The sequence below is a fragment of the Apis cerana genome, linkage group LG3 (assembly GCF_029169275.1).
Source record: "Apis cerana isolate GH-2021 linkage group LG3, AcerK_1.0, whole genome shotgun sequence".
NCBI classification, from domain to species: Eukaryota; Metazoa; Arthropoda; class Insecta; order Hymenoptera; family Apidae; genus Apis; species Apis cerana.
Window position 1 is genome coordinate 8,122,649 of NC_083854.1, and position 14,724 is coordinate 8,137,372.

Sequence of the window (14,724 nt, forward strand, 5' to 3'; positions counted from 1 at the left end):
AAATCACCACAATTTGTACGGAACAAAGCCTCGAACAAGCCTTGCACAAGTCATCGTCGGATCCATCGGCACGAGCTGTCGTAAAACGTTGCTCGAGAAGGTGTTCTCGTTGTGTCGCGCAAGATGCTCATCCGAGATAAATGAAATTCATAAGACGGGCGGCCGGCCGCTCCATCCTTCAGACGGGACATTCCTGGTCTGGGCGAGAGGGGCGCGATAGTTTTGCGCTCGACTCGAGGTTTGGACGGGAGGGGGAGGGTCACGGGGTCCCGTGCAACAAGTGATGTTATTAGGTTGGCGGTGGAGGGTGGAAGGGGACTGTGAACGGCGAATCATAATGCATAACTCTTGCCCGTCCTTGTCTTACCCCTCAGCCATTCAACTTCCACCCAACTTACCCTCCTCCATACTCTAGCCGAGATTTCTCCAGGAAACGGAACTCGTCCCGGATCGATCGACGTCCAAATCGTTGTTCCATGGAAATTTCGTTCTTCTTTCTTTCTTTTTCTCAGTTTTTCGAACTCCTTTCTCCATTGTTAAATTTTTTAAATCGCCAATTCTCTGGAATGTTTCTTTTTTTTTTTTCGTCCGAATTGTAATTATTCCACTTGATGTCTCCGCGATTAAGAATCGATCGTTCGACGGAGAAATTTTGAATCGTTTTAAACCTGGTTCCCTTCCCACGGGAATCCTTTAATAACAGATTTTTGATAAAAGCGAAGCGACAGCCGCTTACAAGGAAAACGAATTAATCCGGTTTTCAGTGGAATAATCCAGTCACCCGAGTCAGACAAGGCAAACTTCGTTGAAGTTGGATAGTCGAATCGAGGCAGGACAAGCAGGAGCAAGGATTTTGCATTTCAGTTCTACATTATCGCCCCGTAATAGTACCTTCCTCCATCAACTTGTAACACAACTTTCTCACTTTATTACACTTGGATCAACAATTTCAAACCATCCATTTTCTTATCCCGAATATCAAAATAATATCGAAATAACGGATCCTCTTTGATTTTAAACCGAATATCAAATCTCCTCAGACATTAATTATTATTCGTTAAATAAAATATTCTGCAATATTCCTAAAAAAATATAACTTCCTAAAATATAATCCCTTCAAAAGTACTATTAAAAACACAAATTCACGGAATCCAACCCCTAAAATATTCCTCGATACGATCTCGATTTAGCATTCGTGGCGTCAAAGTTCATTCATAACCTCATCACTTCTTCATCGCTATTGTCATCAATACCCGTTTAACCGCCTCTTTAAAATGCCATTTAAAAGTGGTATTAAAAAACAGAAATCCACGGAATCCCATCTCCTCTTCATTCTGCCCTTTGATTAATTCCTTTTACCAGAGAGGCTCCACCATTCGAACAGAGATCCTACGATCCTTCGATGGGTTCCAAAGATCCAACTCCCTTCTGGTTGGTGCGATTTTTCCGCGGTCAGGAAGTTGCCCCAACCTCTGGGAGGAACATTTGCACATTTGGAAGGGTTGGGCTACTCGTTAGGCTCTCCAAGTCCCTTCCAAGTGTCCAATCCTATGACGGAATCGAAGATGAACCGTCCAAGAAGATAAATTCTGCATTTTGCGGGAAGCGAGGGTGGGGAAGAGACGGGGAGAAGGATTCATTAGAAGGGGATGGAAATGGAGAGAAGGAAGCGGAGATTGGCCGGGTGTTCGCGGTCTTATATCCGCCGTTTATTACGTTTTCACGAGATGTTACCATTTTCTATAATCTCGATAACATTTATATTTAGAATTTCGTTGGAGAAGTTTTGGTAAATAATTCAAGATAGAATGTAAGAAATTATCTCATCAGTTATTTGTTTAATCGTTGAGATATGGTTTGTTTTTAAGGCTGGTTGCATTTCTTGGAGCAGAATTCTTCAGATACTTTTCGAATTACAAATTGTTGAAGCAAAGTTTAAGCGTCGAATTTTCGATATTTACAACATTTCGATTAAACTTTTTGAAAATAATTCGAATTGAAAAACGAATATTAAATCAAATTTTCAAACTAGTGAAATTTTCCTCGATACACGGAATAACACGCAAATATTTTTATCTCTTGCATCAACATCCTGTTCCATCTTCGCGAGAGAAATCCACGTTGATCCTCATCCACTCCACGCGCGCGTGGAAAAGTCATTTTCCAAAATCCCTCTTTTCAATCATCGCGTTTCCTCAAAAATATCTCTCTTTCTCTCTCTCTCTTTTGCCATTCACCCCTTCGATACACATCTCTGACCATTTTCCATTTCCCTCCTCCTCCTTCTCTTTTGTATCGTTCTACACAGTATTTATAACGGCGTTCATCGATCGACACGGTTCACGAGACACTAATTGAATAGCCTTGCCTTATCAGATGCCACGAGTGCGTCAGATCGAGATTCTTTTTTCTTCTTTCTTCTTTTTTCCTTTTTTTTCTCTCTCTTTTTCATCGTCGCCTCTTTCCAATTTACCGACCATCGACTCCGTGCATCGTGACAGACGACAACGGTGAAGAGAGGAACGGGTGGTGTCGCTTCGACGACCACTTTAACGAGCTCCTCCAGTTTCCTCTTTTCCAGCTATCCCCCTTCCTCCTCCCTTCACCCTTTTGTCTCCTCTGTTTCGACCTGTAACTAGCCGTTTCACTCGATTTCTGTTTCCGTGTCCTGTCATAAACATTAGAAATTTCGATTTGGAATTCTGTGGTTAATGCGAGAAGCCAGCTTCTTCAGCTTCGCTGTTGTTTAATTCTCGTTAAGCTTGCGTTGCTGAGAATGTGTAATGAATTTTTCTTTTCTATTTCTATCGTTGAGAATGTTAGAATATCTTTTAGAATGTTTTGATCTCGAAAAATTCAAGATTTTGCTTTTTGAATAATGAAGAAATTGTTATTATTTAGACGCATAGTTTGAAAAAAAATTTCTTTGAAAATATTCGACGTTTATCGCGATCGATCGAATTCTGCAACGAAAGTTGCAGAATGCAACTTCTGTTACGTTCAAGACGTTAAGGGATACAAACTCGTGGTTAAATTTTATCTAAATTGCGCAAACAGTTTTATCAACGGGAACGATTACAGTTGTCAGTCTCGTCGTGAAAGTTTTCTTTTTGTGAAAGCTTTTTACTACTAGATAAAGAAGAGAAAACGTTGTAAACTTCGAAAACTTTCGACTTGGATGCGCGTGGAATTTGAAGATTAAAGGATCGGTTCGCGCACGAAAAAAAGGAAAGAAGAGATTTAAGAATTGTGATGAGACGCAATTCTTTATTAACTCTTCCAACCCATACGAGATTTTGAAGAATTAATTGCAAAAAAGTTGCGATGTAAACGTTGTAAAATTTTTCTCCATCTCAGAAAGGATATTACATATCATATTTTTATTGTTAAAAAATTTGTGTTCTTAACAAATTTAAAAATTAGTTTAAAATTATAACGTACAAAATTCATTATTACAAAATTTCCATCCTTTCTACACAATTATATATCCCCTTTGCGAGAGAAGAACTAATTACAAAAATTTAAAATTTCTCTTAAAAATTATTATAAAATTTCCACAATTAAACATTTCTTTTTCCCCGATTAAAAATTACGATGTTCAAAAAATTCAAAATTTCTCTCCATCGCGAAAAAGATTCTTATTTTTAAAAGTTTTCATTATTACAAAATTTCAATTACTCTTCTTCGTGATCAAATATCCCTTCTCCTCCAGCTAAAAAAATCACAACGTCCAAAATCTAAAATTTCTCTCCTCATGAAAAATTCCTATTTTAAAAGTTTTCGTTACGCGATAAAAATTTCAACCTTCGCGCTCGAATATCCCTTCTTTCTCCCAAAATTAAAAACCAATTACAAAAAAATTTCAAGATTTTCGTAAAAAAGAACTCCTACCTTAAGAATCCTTTCCACCTCGCGATTAAACGTGTAATCTCCACTCCCTCTCCTCCTCCATTAATGTCGAGTCGATTCGACCATCGACTTTCGAGTTTATCCACGATTACCCGGATCCACGTAAACGGTACGACGACCGTTTCGTTTGTTGTTCGTCGCGTAACTACGTCTTAACTCGCGTTATTGGATTTCATAATGGGTCGCTGCCGGCGTTACAGTTTGTTTACATCGCCGTTACGTGACTCGTGTCCCCCACCCGAGGCTTATTGTGTTTACATTTAGACAAGTTTCGCTCCACGACCGTGCCCTCTACGCAGTTTCTTTTCAGTCGATCGTGTTCAACCGTGGCGTTCGTATCGGGAAACTTTCGATTATTAACGCCGCTTCGAACAAACGAGCAAGCGTGTTTTTTAACGGGTTAAAAAATTAAAAAAGGCGAACTTTTCGCACGCGTTTCGCGTATCTTTCGTGGATGGATGGACGGATGGATGGACGGATGGCGAAGGAAGTTTATCGTATTCACTGTGTTAAAAATATTTTGCGTGAAGTTGGTGATTAAGAATATGGAAGTGGAGGTTGACAAAATTTGGTGAGTTATTCTTTGTGAAAAAAGAGAGATAGCGTATAGGAACTTTTTTCATACGCAAGACTTGGTTTTTGAGAAGATCAAATTTGTAAAAAGTTAGATTTACAAGTGAATCATCGATAAAACGTTGAACGTGAAAATAAAAAGTGTTGAATTAATTTTATTTCGTTTAAAAATTATACTTGATCTTCTCGAAAACGAGAACTTGAACAGTAAAATTTTATATATGATATATATTCACATTGTTATTGTAATATATAACATGTAATTAGATATTTAGAAAAATTTTTACAATCTTTTTATCGAAGAATCAAAGAAATATCGGCAAGAATTTTGATTATATTTATATTCGTCGAATGTATTAATAATTTTATTTTTCACGTTTCGTTTGTTTTTACCAGCGTGTGTTATCGATCTGCGTGGAAAAATACTACAAATATTTTCCCAATCTTTTTAAATGTTGTTTATCCTCAAATCTGGCTCGTGTAAAATATACGGATTATTTATTATTTGCATATCGTGAAAATTTGCGTTCAATTAATTGAACAATGAAAATTATATATTTCCCAACGATTAATTTAACGCCGCCTCAAAATTTTATTTACAACGACACCAAATTATACTCAACACCCAAAGCGTTATAATATCTCAAGACACGAGGTAAATAAAGGTCATCCACTCGAAACTCTTCCTTTCGAACCTCGCAAACAACTCGTCCCCGGATTCACCGCGATATCCCGCAATTACAAACTCCCTCCCCTCCCAAATGTTAAACTTTCCACTTTTAAACTCGGAATAAAGCAATCCTTCGTGCATCCCCTCTAGAAGGAGGGACGAAACGCATCCCTGGAAAAAAGGAAGAGACAAAGGAAAAGAGAAAGGCGAGTCTGACCCATTATTCGCGCGCAACCAGCCGCGAGACCCTCCTTTTCTCCTTATTCCTCGCCGTTATCGACGCGGCCAACTTTCTTTCGGCGGTGATGCTCAACAGGTGAGAGGAGGTTTCGAGGTTATATATATACACATATATATATATAACCGATTCAGAGAAACTCGCGGACAAAAGGGGGCGAATCTCTTCGACGCGGGCCCCGATTTCCAACGATCTTGTTAAAGCGCCAACCAATTCGATATCGTAATTTTCTGCCAAAGTAGATTTTCCACCGATTAAACCCGACCCCGACTCGCCCGCAAATCCTTTCGATATTCGCCGCAATAATGGTTTCCATTATCAGAAGGGTGGGAGGGGAGGGGAGGAGGATCCCTTAAGCGGGGATCCTCTGGCGAAAACGCGTCCAGACGTGTAATTTCGAGGATACGCGATGGATTCTTTCGGGCGGGGGTGAGGAGGGGAATGTTGGAAATCAAGGAGCCGATATTAATTAGAGGAAAGGATTAGGGTGTATTTCGGTTGGATGACAGGTAATGGTGGAGGGATATTAAGATTCTATCTTCCTCGATGAGAATGATTTCGAACTTGTTCGATTCCCCCAAGTTTTAATCGAGAAAGAAATTTAAAGTTTAAGGTTATCGAACTCTTCTCTTTTCCTTCGAAAAATAAATGGAATCGAGAAGAAAAACCAAATCCTTCCTTCCCAATCGTGCCACACCGAAACGGAAAACAAAAAAAAAAAAAGAAAGGGAAGAACTTCGAATTATCCTCATCGTCAAAAAATTCTTAGGGAGAAACTTCTTCCAACTTCCCCCTTTCAACCGCTCGACTCGAACTTCTCTCTTAAAAAAAAAAAAAAGAAAAAAAGAAGCAGCCCCTGAAAGGCTCCCTTTTCCATTTCGAATCGAATATCAACGAAAAAAAAAAAATATATCCCCTTCTCCCTGTGCTTACTCGACGCTGTAACGAACGTATACAGCCATTCGTATAGACGAGTTACTCTCTCCCTGTAAAAACGACCAACATAAACACGACACCACGACACGATTTCTCTCCCCGCCGCCGTCGTCGTCGTCGTCGTAGCCGTCCAAGTAGTAGTTGCCTCTTTGCCACCCCCACGCGATGGCCTTCCTCCCCCGACTTTCTTTTCACCGCAGGGCAAAAAGCTTTGAAACGTTGCGGGGAAGGGTGGTGGAGAAGATACACACACACGCATCTATGCACAAGAAGAGGGGAGTATACGGGGAGTAAAAAGCATCAAACGTCGGCGCAAAGTGACAGACGTAGCGGGAGTGGTTTTTTGAAAAAAAACCTTTCTCCTCCTTGGCCACGATGATCGAACGCAAATCCGTTCACGCGTGTCTATGGTTACTCACCGCGATGGTTGGGCTCGGGTTTCAGGCATAATAATGCATTCATGCGATGCTGAAAACGGTTGATCCCGAGCCTGTGATGCGCGTACGTACACCCTCCTCCACGTGCGCCGTGTCATCATCGGGACCTTTAATAATTTTTCCCTTTTTTTTCGCCCCTCCCTTCTGTATTCTTTCGCCCCCGTCCATCTTCCTCCCGTGTTTTTTCTCTCTGCTGGGTTTTCGTAACTGCTTTCGTTTCCTGTCCCGCGTAGAATTTTTCTCTTTCCTTTCTTTTTTTTTTTTTTTTTTCTCGCCCAAGTTTGTTTTGAGACGCGTCTCTGTTTCCACGAGGGGGAGAGTGTGGTTTAATGGTTATGGAGAGTTTGTAGGGGAGGGGGGAAGTTGAATCGGTGGATTGGATGGGACTTGGCGCGATTTAAAGGGGGGGGGGAGAGGTTGTTTGGAACGTGTTTGATTTTCGAGGGGAGGAAATTTTTATTAATTGTGATTAGTAATCTTTATATTCGATGGAAGATGGAAAGAAAGGAAGAGACAATCGTATAATTTTTTTGTATACATTTTTCAATCATTTTATTTTCTTTGATGAGAAAGCTTTGCGAGAAAGAAACAATGATCTCTATCCTTAAACTCGACAGTGATCCACCGGCTAGCTATCCGTGTATCGATCAAACCAATTTGTATTCACGGCTACGTTGAAACGTAAATTGCAAAGCCAGCAGGAAACACGGATACTCTGCTCGAGTATCGAGTAGTACGTAACGAGAACTCGCTCCTGATGAAAATGTCAGGGAATGGGGAACGGTTATTGGCAGGCCGTATCGTTGTTATTGCGTTTAAATTTCAAAAAAAGTTGCAACTATGCGTTTCACGTTGCACAATAAGGAAAGTTTTATTATAATTCTCATCTCCCCCCCTCTCAAAATATTCGAGATAATTTCAATTCCGAAACAAACGAATCTATCAAATATATTCGTTTAAATATCGAAATAGAAATTTTCTAAATTGTACATCCTTCTAGTACAGAGAATAATATAAGGAATTTATAGTTTTCGTATTCACAAAAATCTATGGCGGCAAAATGAAAAAAATAGGGGAAAAATTTAAAAGAAATCGCTACGTATTTCCTGCGCCATTTTTGTTTGTATTTCGCCGGACCGGAAACGGACGTCCGCGCGGTGAAAAATGACCGCGGTTCCGGTTCTCCAATGGTATCCAGCATCCCTACCGAACTATCCCCTTGCTTTTCTGCCCGGTTCATCACGAAATATACGCTCCAAGTCGGTCATTCTTGTCCCTTTTCCAACCCCTGTGAAACACGAGACACAGTTCTCGTCGTTGAAATGATTCGACACACCACTGTGCGTGCACTTTTCAGAAAAGTTTGTATCGCGGACGAGATTCAAGATGCTTGGAGTTTTGCCGAATTTCGTCTTCTTTGGAAGAAAAAAAAAAAGAAATTGAGAAAGTAGTTTTTCAATGATTGGTCGGATATTTTTTTTCGGAAGGATTTTGATAAAGTAGAATTAAAATTTGTGATTTAAATTAGAAGAGAAAGATAGTGTATTCGATTTAATAGATAATCGTTATGAATTATTTTTATTCGTCATAGGGGATGATTTTGAGGTTTGTTAAAGTGGAAGTTTGTGATTTCAAGCGATGATTATTTTTATTTCATCTTCATTATTTGATACTTGGAGAACGATGGGGCATAGTAGTGTGTCTTGAAAAAAAGTTTGATAAAGGAAAAATTAATTTTAAGTTTCGTTTAAAGTTATTTTTATCCTACTCGTTTGTTTGATGTTATAGGAGACGAATGAGAGATAGGAAGTAGGTAATATTTTTGACTGTGAAATTTTATTAAAGTGTTGTTACGTTGAAGGGCTCTCGTTGGGCTTCCATTTAATGAAAAATTAATATTTATAACTCCATGTTTCCCCAATGTTTGCCTTTAATTTCCTTTGATGTAAAAAAAAAAAAGCGAAGAACGAGAGTATTTCGTAAACTTTGATAATTGCTTCTGACCATTTGCAGATTTGTTTCTCTGATTATATACCTAAGAGTATTTATTTCCACTTCCTTCAATGAGAAACAATGAAAGGGTCCAAGTATATTTATCTTGATCTCCTTGCACTCCTTGTTAGCAGACGTCTGAATATTTAAATACTTTGATTTTCAAATTTAATAACGAAATTTAAAATGCAATTGTCAAGGAACGCGTGTTGAATATTCCATTTTGATTAAATAAGAAAGAAAAGTTTTAAAAATATCGCACGTGATCGATGCATTACAGTTACAATTATACGACTAGATATCTGCTGGATTCATCCACGAGTAGGATGAATGAAAGAAGAAGAAAGAAATATACACGTCCTATAATTCTTTTTATTGCCAACATTACTGCCAGCAGTTACATTCGTCCCATTATACATACACACGTGTAGAGATACAACACCACACGCTATTCTCGCTATTTCGGACAGCATGAAATATTAAGATAAATGTATCACGCTCGTCGAAGAGCGTACTGAAAAATAGCGTGTCACTCTTCAGAAATAAATGAATATCTTAACCGCACTATCATCAATCTTATCGCTTATCGACCGATTTATACGTGTATCCACGTTCAGTCTAATACGTTTCAATTCCAAACGTCGGATCAAAATGATCCTCGAATAGAAATTTCCTTCCCTCCACTTTATACCTGGCTTCATGAACACTCGTTTCTCGGGATATGAGAATGGAGAAAATACATCTGGCATTTTCTTCCACCGGGAAATTACTCCATTATGGTTTTTTCAATTCAAAGCTCGACTTCGAATCGTCGAATTTAGATGTTTGAATTGTGTCCAAGAACAACTGTGGATTTCAAAGGATAAATAAGAATAAATAATAACGAATCTATAGATTCTATGTTAAAAGTTTGAACGATGGAACTTCAAATTCCGTATCTTAAATCCTGGATTTTAAATCTGGAATTCTAAATTCTACATTCTTGGACCTTGAAATCTTGGAATCCTAATTCCTAGATTATGGATTTCAAATCTTGGACCTTTAATCTAAATTTTAAATTCTATTGATCCTAGCCCACGAACTTCGAATCTTGACCCACTTCTAAGAATCCAGATCCCCAAATCAATAACTTTAAATCTTAGATTCCCGATGTTAGAATTTTTCGAAACACTGGACGATCACGAATGATCCCAACGATTCTCTGATCCTCTTCCTTTCAAACGATATCTCCTTCTCAATTTCGACGAACATATTTCATCGAAACTTCGTAATGGCGAACCGGCATTTCACGTGCAATATTCCAACCAAAATTCCCGAAAACATTGTGCGTTATCCTTTACCATGGTCGACCGCGATACACACGCGACACACCATAAAGAGAATAATTTGGCGTGGCCACCATGGCCGAGCGTGCCGTTATTAAACTTTACTCTCGCCGCGGTTTTCGACGCGATCATTTAACACGCGCGAGACGCGAACAAGCGCCATTTAACCGAAATTTTACGCCATCAGGGATACACTCTATCGTTACATCACGCACGTGGAATCGCGCTAATTGATTAATGGTCAACAGATGCGTAGGCGGCGTGCTAATTCGGCTTGATTCTCGAGCGTGGCCGGCTGTTAACGCTTCCGTAAAACCCGTCGAAACGAGGATGGTGGCACGCCACAGAACGGTGTTTAAAGACGAAGCTTTCCCTCTTTTTTGAAAATACTTCAAATATTAAAGTAAAGTAAAGATAAGATTGCAAAATTTTAGGCATTTAATATTCATGGAATCGAGTAATTGAATAATTTGTATGGAGAGAAAGTTAAATTATTTAAATATTATAATTTTTAAGGCATGTATATATATATATATCGTTGGCGTGATAAACATATTTTTCCTCCTCCTTGGACAAACTATTATTCCAAACTGATGAAGCATGTTTGCCTTCCACGAAAGTTTCTGCTGGAAATTTGCTCGGGGGTTGTTTGCGATGAAGATTGGAAATTATGTATTATCGAAGAAAACGATGCTCGATCGATGCCTCCCTCTGGGCTTGGAATCGTTAATTATTTTGGAAATTGGCGTTGCGAGGAATCTGTGAACGCAAAAGTGTGAAATGTATGCGTGCACGCATCAGATTACATGGCATATTTTGAGCGAGATATTAACCTGCCATTCACCTGCTTTTGGTACATGTTAATGAGCTTATATTAGGGATAATTATGTACACGTGCATGATGCTTCCCTTTGTGGTTTCGAGAACATCCGCGCAGTTGCGGCAACGAAATTAAGTAATGATTATCCCCGGCTATATAGCAATAAAAATTTCAAAAACGTTTCCGAAATACTCGATTCGGTTATTTTGAATTCTTCTGGTCAAATTTGTCGCGAAAGTCGATTAAAATTACAGGACACGATCCTCGTTTGATCAGTGTCCCAGATATTTGAAACTTCTGAAAGGAATAAATTTATGCGTCGAGGTAATGCACATATATATATTACATTTACCCTTCAAACATCGATGCGTCAACCACTAATCCTCGATCTCTAACCCATTCCCATCCAATCTGCGACGCGGCAAGAAACACCTGTCCAAATCACTCGTAACCAAAAAATCATAATTCTTGTTACAGGAATGTTCCGAGAATGCGTTGAATTGATCGCGTTTCGACGAGTTTTGGGAATGGACTCGACCGTGTCATTGCTCCTCCCGATCGGTGAGTCGTCTCTTTCACATTTATATTTCCACATTTTCACTCGCGGTCCGTGTAATTATCTCGAATAAACGAATGAAAATATATTGCATATTGCGTAACAAAGATGCGTGATTAACACGTCGCGCGTGAATTTCAAGTTGATTGAAACGTACGATCTATAATAAAATCCAGGAAGGACGTATGCTCGAGAAAAAAGCCTCGAAAGATATTACGACAATATTTTTCCATTCGTTTCGAATATTTCATCTCGACGCGAGTCCATTAGAAAAATTTCCCCCAAAAATCACGATTGAAATCGTTCTATTCCCTCGTCGTGTCATCGTTTCGTTTCGGGCAAATCTCGGGTTCCTCGATAAGTCTGGATAAAAAAGGAAGAAGAAGAAGAAAATAAGATGTGCGACGCGAGTTCATTAGAAAAATTTCCCCCAAAAATCACGATTGAAATCGTTCTATTCCCTCGTCGTGTCATCGTTTCGTTTCGGGTAAATCTCGGGTTCCTCGATAAGTCTGGATAAAAAAGGAGGAAGAAGAAGAAGAAAATAAGATGTGCGAGGTGAAAGGGTAGAATGGCCGATCGCCAAGGACAATGGAGAATTGGCAACGGTTTGGCTAGGCTTATTCCCCCTTCTCTTTCGCCTCGATAATAGCCAGGCGGGGGAAAGAAAGGGGGATTGTGTATCCTGGGGGACGTGTATTGTGCCCGAACCGTGTCTAGATTAATGGACAGATAGGCGGGCTTATTATACGGGAGCCGGGCTAAGACAATGAGGATATCTGCCGTCTTTTTTTCGAAAACTGTAATTGTAATTTGAATCACCCTCCTCACCAGATAAAGTCGTTTAAAACTTGACGAAGCAACCGCTCGATCGAGAGGGTTAGTAAAGTAATGAATTTTTCTGACGTGTCGTTTCGTGTATTTTTTTCTTTTCGCGTCGGAGATAAATTTCAATTAAGATCGGTGGTAATTTTCGTTATTTAATTTCAATTAATATAATTTATTACGCTATTACGTTATTACATATTATTACGTCAATCAAGTTGGTACGATTGAAATGATTAAATTGATCTTCGGTGCAGTCGTGCTCGATTCGCGTGCATTAACATGATTGGTAGCTTCAAATGCGAGATCGCGTGAAATTGATTTAAACTATATTTCTTGTCGTTTGTTTGAAAAAGGTTTCGCCGAAATGATGATGATGGATTAAAGGGATGGAGTATATAACGATATTTCGTGATAATAAATTTTGTAAAAGAAGGATGATCGTTTGAACATTAATAATCCTTCTTTGAGAACGTGGGGTAAAGTTGAACAATATTTTTCGAAATTCGAATTTCGAAAACCGCGGATGTAATATTAAGAACGCACGTTGGATCATCATTTGCATGGTTTTAATTGACATATTCAGTTTTATTTGCTCGACATTTTGTTTATTATCCTACGTTTTAATTAAGGTAAAGATATATATATAATATGAAAGTTTTCGATAAAACTTTTAATATCCTTTCTCTCTCCCTTTTTTCCGAGCGTATTCACTCGTTTTTAATTCCTCTATATTTTAATCTGGAACAGAAAAAAAAGCAACACGCGTGATCGGCTTAATATCGATTATATATCCATTGAAAATTGATCGTATTAAAGGAGAAACGTATTTGTTTCCTCCCTTTGTATTCCCATTCAATTGAAATGGCATCACAAATTTTCCCAATAATTATTCCATTATAATTTCCCCATTATCTTGCTTTATTATTATTTCCTCGTCATTAGCCGTCGTCCATCCATCTTTTGACTTGTACAATCCTCTTTCATTTTGATTATATACGCATTATGAAACGATGGTGCAGCTTTACATAAAGAATACAAAATTTTTCCACCGCCACTTCGCCTTTATCCAAATCTATTCACACGTGTTTCGTCGTAAATAATTATTCCGCGCGACAATTCAAATATCACGTAACGAAAAACACCAGTTTGAATCGCACGATCTCGAATACGCCTCTTGGATCCGATCCGATCCAAAGGGAGAGAATAATTTTCCAAGCTTGAAATTTTGGTTAAAGAAGAAGATAGAGAGGGAAAAAGTGTGGAAATGGAGGGAAGGTGGTAGTCGGCGACCAGTCACCTACGATCGATACTCCTCGAATACCGAGGGCGAACCCATATTCCGAATGTCCGGCATCGAGCGAAAGATGGGGAGATAAGGGAGGCTTAAGTTTGATTTGGCAGAGATCGACTCCTCCCCTCCCCTCCCCAACTCTTTTTACGCCTCCCCTCCGGCGAGAACAACCCCTCCACCGAAGGAAGAGAAAAGGAAGAGAAAAGGCTGTGCGCGAAACGTCCGTCCACGTGTGCGTGCCACGTCTCGTTGCTGTGCGGAGGATGGCCACGCTCGATGTGTGGATGCAGCGAGGACGTGATGAGCGAGGAGAGAGGAGCGTGATCGTATCGTGGTGGTGGAAGTGGAACAGGGAAGTGGAGAGGGAGGCAGGAGACAACGAGTAGGAGGGGAGGGTTGGGGGGGAGGTGGAAAAAAAAGGGGAAGAAGTACGTTTGGTTTGGCAGAGGGAGAGGGTGGAGTGGGCGTCGAACTCGGGACATCGCGCGCGGATGACGAGTAATCGATCACGAGCACTGTGCCAACACTCTCCGGGCCCGAACACCTCAGTGATTCTCATTTCGCGCTTTATCGATGGGAAACCATGGATTCGCGTTGGAATGCTCGTTGCACGTTCCCCCTCCGAACGACACGAAAAGGTACGGGGATGAGGTAAGAGGAATTAGTTGGAGGAAAAGGACGTTGCAGACGTTTTCCCGCCCGATTGTCGAGAAGATGAGTTCAGGGAGAAATTTGTTGGAATTATATTTTTTCCCGAGATGTAACTCCATTTCTGGGAAAAAGGTTTACGTTCAACGCAGGTGTCGTCGTCAGAATTAGAAGTAAATTTCATCTTCTTGTATCGTGAATCTCTCGTCTCCGGTTTCGCGTCAACACGTGAAAACGTGAAAAACCGGGGATGAAATTCTCAATTGACACGTGCAGAGACGCTCTAGACGCGTCTATTGATTTCTGATCGAGGCAATCGTGGACGGCAACGAGCGTATCGGCCCTTTTTCGTACAAAGTTTCGAGGGGGTGGGATGGAAATTATCCATTAGGGGACGGTCGAGATAGGCCGCGTTCGAGTATCGACGAGTAGTAAACGACGAGAGACTGTTCCTTGCCATGCTCGATGCGTTGATCGAATTATTTAGATCGAAGGAAAAGA

General features: G+C 39.8%; 2 protein-coding genes across 6 annotated transcripts in view; one reads left to right on the top strand and one right to left on the bottom strand.

The window, feature by feature from the left end:
* LOC107998080 (peflin) overlaps positions 1 to 4,061 on the bottom strand; it is a 113,831-nt gene extending 109,770 nt beyond the window's left edge. The window contains exon 1 of the mRNA XM_062072636.1: positions 3,892 to 4,061. The gene's annotated coding sequence lies outside the window, so the exon portion shown is untranslated. The remainder of the gene's footprint in view (positions 1 to 3,891) is intronic.
* LOC107998228 (cell adhesion molecule Dscam2) overlaps positions 1 to 14,724 on the top strand; it is a 195,930-nt gene that overhangs the window by 93,886 nt on the left and 87,320 nt on the right. For 4 of the 5 annotated variants that reach the window (XM_062072617.1, XM_062072619.1, XM_062072620.1 and 1 more), the window contains exons 1-2: positions 4,212 to 4,480; positions 11,378 to 11,461. In XM_062072617.1, coding sequence (XP_061928601.1) covers positions 11,380 to 11,461 — 82 coding nt within the window. In that variant the 5' untranslated portion in view covers positions 4,212 to 4,480; positions 11,378 to 11,379. Of the gene's footprint in view, positions 1 to 4,211; positions 4,481 to 11,377; positions 11,462 to 14,724 lie in introns of those variants that run through there. The other variant, XM_062072618.1, reaches the window with a different exon arrangement.